Source organism: Salmo trutta, chromosome 1 (assembly GCF_901001165.1).
Source record: "Salmo trutta chromosome 1, fSalTru1.1, whole genome shotgun sequence".
In the NCBI taxonomy this organism is placed as follows: domain Eukaryota; kingdom Metazoa; phylum Chordata; class Actinopteri; order Salmoniformes; family Salmonidae; genus Salmo; species Salmo trutta.
The window spans coordinates 23,327,508-23,334,661 of record NC_042957.1 but is presented as its reverse complement, the minus strand read 5'-3'; the positions used below and the strand labels follow the sequence as shown (position 1 = coordinate 23,334,661).

The following is a 7,154-nucleotide window of genomic DNA, read 5'->3' as shown; positions in this document are numbered from 1 at the left end:
AATGCCAAGTTGAGCAATTCTAGTCTAGCACCGGCAAAACTAAGAGAACACTTCCTTAAGCTGCATGGAGATGGACAATACAAGAACACAACGCTCGCTGAATTCAAGGTGAAGAGAGACATTTTTCCAATTAAGAAGGGTTCGGTGAATGCGCATATGAAACTGGTGGGGGTCAGTACCTCCAACAAGGTTAAGAACCACTGCTCTAGATATAGCATTTCCCATCATTTCCACCTACTGAGCTGATGTTGTTAGACTTTGGTCTAAAATTGACCTGCATGGTCAAAAATGTTTAATAAAAAAAACCTTGTGGGTGTAAATTCACAATGCTGAGTCACAACACTGATGCACACTGGACATACTGTATCACCCAAAGCCATATGCATATGTAATAGCTATCACCTTACCAATAAAATTGAACTCATTACTTTTCAATTAATGTCAAATAGATTAATTTTATTGTTTTTGAGAAAACAGTTAAACAAAGAGACCACACACATATGTTAAATCATATTAAATAAGTCAAAAATACTTTTTTGTTGACAGAAGAGTTCAAATAATAGGTTTAAACTTCAAAACAGACTCGTTAACACTAACAATACATCTCCCATCCACACTGTTTCCATAGAATACTAGAACAAGTAATAGAAATCGTCACTCGTCTCTACACTCAAGACCTCACTACCAGTAGGCTCTCATCACCTTTCACTCACAACACAAGCACACACTTTTTATATTAAGATGAAATATGACCTCAATACACAGACAAAAGAGCACGCACACACAAACTCTCTCAATGGAGATTAGAAAATACATTCCTTACAGCAAAAAAAACAATGTACAACAAAACAAGATAATTACTTTTTGCCTCCGGTTAGAGATGGGATGCTACATTTAAAAGGTTAAGTCCCCTCCAAATCTCAAACCTTTATCATTTCACCATTTCTCTTCAAATATTTAGTACCAATGCATGGTTAACCATAATAACATGGGCTCAAACGGTTACAGTGGCAGACAGCGGAGCAGTATGGGCTAGTTCATTGTGTGCAATGTTGCATAATTTTGCTGGCTGACGTATTATTATAAACTATTGATTAGCCTATGTGGCTGACTGAACTGTATATGTAATGCAAATGGCTGATCTGCTATCTTCCCCTGGGTTCTTCACTACCACCATGGGCATGAAGTGAATGCTTTTTTTTTGCTGAACAGGGATGAGTGCAGAGACAGTGGTCCAGTTGTGGTCACACCTCAGTGACACTACACTGACCGTCAGGGCTGCGTGAGGACCCACCACCAGGTGGCAGTCTGTCAGGCTGGACCTCCCTGAGCCACCGCTGTAGGAGTCTGTATCTGCTCCTCCGTCGAACTCCTACTTCTCGTCCCCCACTCTCCCTGTCCCACCCCTGGCCTACCTCATCACCATCCTCACCCTCACTGCTACCAGATGCTGACTCGTACACCTGGCTCATGCTTGAAGTTACCTTCTCTTCATCCTCCTTCTCTTCTTCCCCCTCTGGTTGGCTGATGAGGAGCTGGGACAGAGAGTCTTCCAGGGAGATGGAGGCTGAGGTGGCAGGGTGGGCCCCCAGGACTGTAGGGGGTCTGACAGGAGGAGCTGGGATGAGAACCCCTGAGCGACCCGCCTGTGACCGTCCAGTCACATCCTCCCCGTCAGCAGAGCTTGACTGCTCCACTGTCGCTGTTGTGACCAGAACAGCTGCCATGGCAACTACTGGCGGGGCGGGGTCAGGGTCCAGTCTGAGTCCGGCTACACCCTTTTTAAGAATGTCCACCACGTCACGCTTCATGCGGCGGCGGCGACCGTGCTCGTTGCGGCGGTACTGCACCATGTTCTCCAGGTCAGCCACATACAGGAAGCCAGCAATCAGCATCTCGGCACGCTTCCTGCCCTTGGCCAAGGCGTCCTCCAGCTCACGGCCGGTCCTCTCGTCGTACTGCCACCATCCATTCCTCCCCTCGTAGTACCAGGCATTGTCTCCCCCAGCGCTCCTCGGGCCGGCTCCTCCTCGCCCCCCTGCAGCTGCTGCCTTCAGCTCCTCTGGGGACAGCAGGGTGGGATGCTCCAGGAAGTCCTCAGGTACTTCCTGTCTGCAGAGAGCACAGCGCTTGCTGTGCCAGGAGGCTCCTTTAACGCACAGGAAGCAGAAGACGTGGCAGCAGGGCAGGCGAACCGGGTAGACACAGGTCTGGAGGCAGATGGCACACTCCGGCAAGGGGTTGGCCGAAGGTTTAGGGGAGGTGGGGGAGTCACCAGTACAGGCGTCCCCTCCGTCTTCCACCTTAGAGGAGGACACAGAGTCCACAGTGTGGTCTACCTCACCACAGCTCGCCATGCTGAGAGGGGAGACAGATCGTTAAGCTAATGCTGAGACACAGGAAAAGACAGACAGTCCTGCGGACAAATTTTAAGCTCCCAGTTGAACAAGATCACATACAAGCTGTCACGAGAGACTCAATTAGCAATATGCCTAAATATCTCAAATGTGAATTTCAGATGACTTAGCTGGCTAGAATATTTTGTGTCAATCATTATTGATCATATCATCAATATTGCCCTAATTACTATGATGGAAAAAAAGGAACTACTTACTCTCTCAAGCGCAGTTACTGGGATGACATCAGGGTCAATTCTGTATTCTCTCAAAGTTCCTCTCTATGGAAAAAATATTGTTGAAAAGAGACAGGATTCAGGAGTCGGTTTAATCCCACCTTTCCCAGAGAGATAAAAACACTGGTTAGCTATAATCAGAGAGGGTATGTTGCTATAACGTTAGCCATCTTGCTAATCTAAAGCGAACAGGACAACCACCATAAAGAACATAGCTAGCTACTAAATACACACTTCAATAGTAATGATGTCGCCATCAAACTAGCTAACTACTGTACAGTAGCCATTTCTTGTTGACAAGCTTTGCTTTCAAGTTACTGTTAGCTCCGGAGGCCACAGTTGTCAGTGATACACCGCTTAACTGTCTTCTACCTCGAGCGAATTTCCTCCACACTCACCTGTCATGAATAGCGTTCGACCATCGCTCAGTGATGTTTTTAAATAATTCGCAAATTATTGATCGTTCTCGACCTATAAACGCTAGCTAGCTAGCTAATCACTAAAATATCTTCTACCAAAACAAAGCAAAATACTCACGTACCTCCTCCTTCCGTGTATTCATACACGTAACGGGATGACGTTGCGTCGTCTGCCTGCCAGTTCAAGCGTCGGAGGAGGATGATCATACAGCATGACGTGTGGGTGGTTTTATTTGTCAGCTTCTCCTCGTGGCTATGACCACATCACAACCATGAGAAATGTTTCATAGACACACGGCCTCATGTATTATTGCAGAAGTTTAACATGTGGGTGCTTATATTTGTCCTGTTTCACACATGTACAATTGTGTCAGCTATTATATGCATGTGTGAAATGGAAATGTGTTTTTTGATATCCCAACTCCCTGAGACACCCTCGGAGAATGGGGTCACGGCCAGCCATTATCAGAAACGAACATGGAGCAATCAAGTTTAAGTGCCTTGCTCAAGGGCACATCTAGCTATTGAGAACTCTAGGCGGCATTCTGCCTTCTTACAGTTCTCAGGCAATGGCTTTGCCCACAACTGCCTCATGTGAACTACAATCCCGACACTGTGTGTTAACGTTTTCATCGCTTGCAATACCACTTTTGAAACATATGGCCCTTATCTTTCATCAGCGAGAAAGTATCCTTCAACTAAAAAAGTTACACTTACAGTAGCAGTTTTGCACAGATCCATACAGCTATGGGTGTCTCCATCCGACAAAACTACACTTCCAGAGTTGCACATATACATTACACAGAGGTGTTCAGAGCATGCTAGATAGCTAATTGGTACAGGTGGTTGACTCTTGTCTCCCGTCTGTTTTCCATAAACAAGCGCTGTAACATCGAGATATGGCCGTGTGAGAACACTAACCCTAACTGTACCAATGTGTGTATCAATTTAACCTTGTAATTTTTTTTTGCTATGGAAGATAAGGTCCTTACGCTGCCAATAACGTACAGCAAGCGACGCTTGTTACTGTTCAGATTGAGCATCTTAGATCTTAACAAAACTCCCCGTACAGAACATGCCTTCGTCCAATGACTCTTATGTGTAATGTAATGGAACTGAGTCATGATCAAGAGCACAGACAGATTTTTCACTTTGTCGGTTTAGGGATTTGAACGCTCCAACCGCTAGGCTACCTGCCGCCTTAATGTAGGAGAAAATGTATAGAACATATTGTATAGAATTCGTTTTATTTAGCTAGCTATAGACATCTTTGGAGTAGGCTTTCCACCTAACAACAATGTTTTTTGGTAACAAAATGTAATTCAGTCATGTTTGTGAAGACAATATACTGTAATTTACTATAAAATCTCCCACACAAACATTTTATGTAGGCCTATAACAATGATTTAAATCATGAAAAGGCATCAATAGTTTCAATTTGACTTGCTATACATAGAAATGCAACACTTGTAGAACAAGTGGGCTAGCCACCATCATGATAGAAACAAAAACACTCATTAAAATAACACATTTTGAACACTGCTCAATTCAGTCCATATCAATTTAGTGACCTTTTCCTGGAATGGATCGTGTGGGTGACATCTTCCAATGAACCAAAAAATGTTGAACCTGAAATTCTAGAGCAGATGATAATGTTATCTACTCCAAGGTCTCTCAACTAAGGCAGGTCAACAGCTGGTCATAAACATAGAGGAATACATTGTTGCACACTGTTCCTGACTACAGAAACGACTAAGGTCCAGGCAATGGAGGTCTCTCTTTCAACCCAGTTAATCCAGTCCTCCTTCTGGCCTTCCATCCTGTTTTGGATCACATCTGCCACTTGCTATTATTTTGCTCCCACCAATGATCTTGCATCAATGTTCTGTTGGCCTAATGCCTTTGCCATCTGATCTTCCTGTGGAAAGGGAGAGGACAATGCAAGATGTGGGAAAACTGAAATAAGTCAAAATTTCACTTTGATCACCAGTATACCTGGACTTGGTCTCCTTTTGATGACACATTTCCTCCACTCTTTGACTTTGGGGCAGGGGTCGCCGTACAGGGTGGGGTGCCGTAGGACCTCTCTTCTTCGTACCTCCTCAAACTTCCTGTAGCCCCGGGTCCTCCCTCTCCGAAAGCAGAGGCCCCAGTCTCCCCATTCTCCCACCTTACAGTGTACTGAGAGAAAGATGGGGGGCATGACATTGTAGGGTAGATAGATACACAAAATATACAGTCAAATTTGCATTGTAGAGTGATCGATCAATGATCTATTGGGATGGCTCATGTACAGAGACGGGGGAGGACAGAGAGTCACTAACCTTGAGAAATGCACTCCATGAGCTGTCCATCAGGCTCAAACCCCCCTGGGCAGGTATGATGGCACTGGCCATGCAGGAGGTACAGTCCTGCTCTACACCTGGTGCAGGTGTTCCTCGTCACACACACCTCACAGCCCACTGGACAATCTGGGACGGAGGGACATAGACGTTAGAGGCGCATTTCTATATAGATCTCTCTCCCTACTGTAAATATGTACTTTATATGTCTTCTTCCACAATGTGTGATTTTGATGCATCCAAGCCCAGATTCTTGGCCGACCAATACTGGATCTTATTAGTTTTAGCCAGACTTTGAACACATTATGACTATGAAGGAAGATCACAGTTCAGCTGTAGTGTAATAGACTTACCATTGCACTCTCTTAGTGCAGCGTTTGGGGTCAGGCCCTCGGGGCAGCTGTCCTCACACCTCCCTCTGTACAGGTAGTGGCCCTGGTGACAGTGAGTGCAGAAGTTCCTGTTGAAGCAGGAAACACAGTCCTCCCTGCACTCTGAGACACAGACAGGGACCCTGGTTAGAGTGGATACATGATCAGGGCATTACACTGTGTATGACATTATCACAACGCTCCATAACAGTGTCAGTGTTGTTCATCCATCACATGACTCACTGGTGCAGGTGTTGACATGTGGGGAGCGTGTCCCATAGTGACCTCTGGGGCAGGATAGCAGACAGGTCCCCCTCTCCCACATCCCATCATGCTCCAAGTGGAAGAAGAGGCGGGGCTTACAGGACAGGCAGCCGTTTAACGCTGAGCATGTCAGGCAGCCAGCATGACACAACCTGCTCACCACTGCGCTACCTGGAGAGAAGAGCTGGTGTTATGGCTGTGTGTGTCTGTCTCTCTCGCTCTCTCATACACACACACACGTGTGTGTGATCCTGCATAAGAGAGGATGCAGTTACATGTCTTGAGCACGTGAAATTTGGTCAAACTTGAATCCTATACAACTTCAGTCTTTTTTGGAAGAACTACATTATCACAAATCATTATGCTCTGTACTCAACGAATACAGCCAATCTCATAAACCTGAGTAGTGACTTACTATACGTGGCACATTATGTTCCAAGAATAGAAACAGGAGCCAGCCCAGGTTTATCAAACCCTCAGCCAAACTTTACAATGTATTGTGTGGTTCACATAGTAAGCCAACGCATATAAACCATGAAAATATATGGCCGCATTGTTGCCTGAAAGTTTACTGCACCCACATAGTAATGTCCATGCTTTTACGCATGTATGAAGAGGAGTTGAATATGCGTATAAATACGTAGAACAGGTGTCCGCATTTCAATCAGGTCGCATCAAAATGTGTCGGTTGGATACTTACGTCTATGTCGTGGATGTCTTGAGAAATATTGTCCATTAATAAGATCCATGAAGTGCAGAATCCAAATCAGAAATGGTACCCGAATTAGCATTTTTACCCTCTTTGGAATTAAGGTTCTTTGTCCAACAGCTAAGTCATCTTTTGATGTAAATAAAATACCTGAAAAAGATTTTTTCGCCAGAATTGTGTTAAAAGAACATCATCCACAATGGTCCCAACCCCAGTATGCACGCTAGAGAACAAATCTGTTTTCCAGATGAAAAATCTAAAAAAAATTCCATGAAATCACCCATGCCGTCAGAATCCATAAGGAATGAAAACATCTCAGAACATCATGATAGTCGCACCTCAAACCTAATGCAAGGTTTTGGGTTAGCAGTGAGTTTGCTTTCTCCCCCTCTCTCGGTCTCACTCACACTCATTTTC

At 44.9% G+C, this 7,154-nt stretch overlaps 2 protein-coding genes across 5 annotated transcripts; both read right to left on the bottom strand.

Annotated features, from left to right (window-relative positions):
• Nucleotides 1–435: 435 nt before the first annotated feature.
• On the bottom strand, nucleotides 436–3,244 carry LOC115191387 (E3 ubiquitin-protein ligase rnf146). Of its 4 annotated transcripts, none has more exons than XM_029749272.1 (3): nucleotides 3,174–3,244; nucleotides 2,615–2,677; nucleotides 436–2,358 (listed from the first exon to the last, which is right to left on the bottom strand). In XM_029749272.1, exon 3 carries the CDS (start codon nucleotides 2,355–2,357, stop codon nucleotides 1,245–1,247), a length of 1,113 nt encoding a protein of 370 aa, XP_029605132.1. In that variant the 5' UTR covers nucleotide 2,358; nucleotides 2,615–2,677; nucleotides 3,174–3,244; the 3' UTR covers nucleotides 436–1,244. The 4 variants fall into 4 exon arrangements, with proteins under 4 accessions (XP_029605132.1, XP_029605127.1, XP_029605125.1 ...); XM_029749267.1 differs by having other exon boundaries at nucleotides 2,615–2,733; nucleotides 3,174–3,238; XM_029749265.1 differs by lacking the exon at nucleotides 3,174–3,244 and adding an exon at nucleotides 3,031–3,167 and having other exon boundaries at nucleotides 2,615–2,733.
• Nucleotides 3,245–4,311: 1,067 nt separating this feature from the next.
• Nucleotides 4,312–6,778, bottom strand: LOC115201518 (R-spondin-3-like). The gene is made up of 6 exons (XM_029765257.1): nucleotides 6,729–6,778; nucleotides 6,008–6,199; nucleotides 5,747–5,887; nucleotides 5,376–5,522; nucleotides 5,047–5,232; nucleotides 4,312–4,969 (listed from the first exon to the last, which is right to left on the bottom strand). The coding sequence occupies exons 1-6, from the start codon at nucleotides 6,775–6,777 to the stop codon at nucleotides 4,929–4,931; spliced, it is 756 nt and encodes a 251-aa protein (XP_029621117.1). The 5' UTR covers nucleotide 6,778; the 3' UTR covers nucleotides 4,312–4,928.
• Between the last annotated feature and the right edge of the window lie 376 nt (nucleotides 6,779–7,154).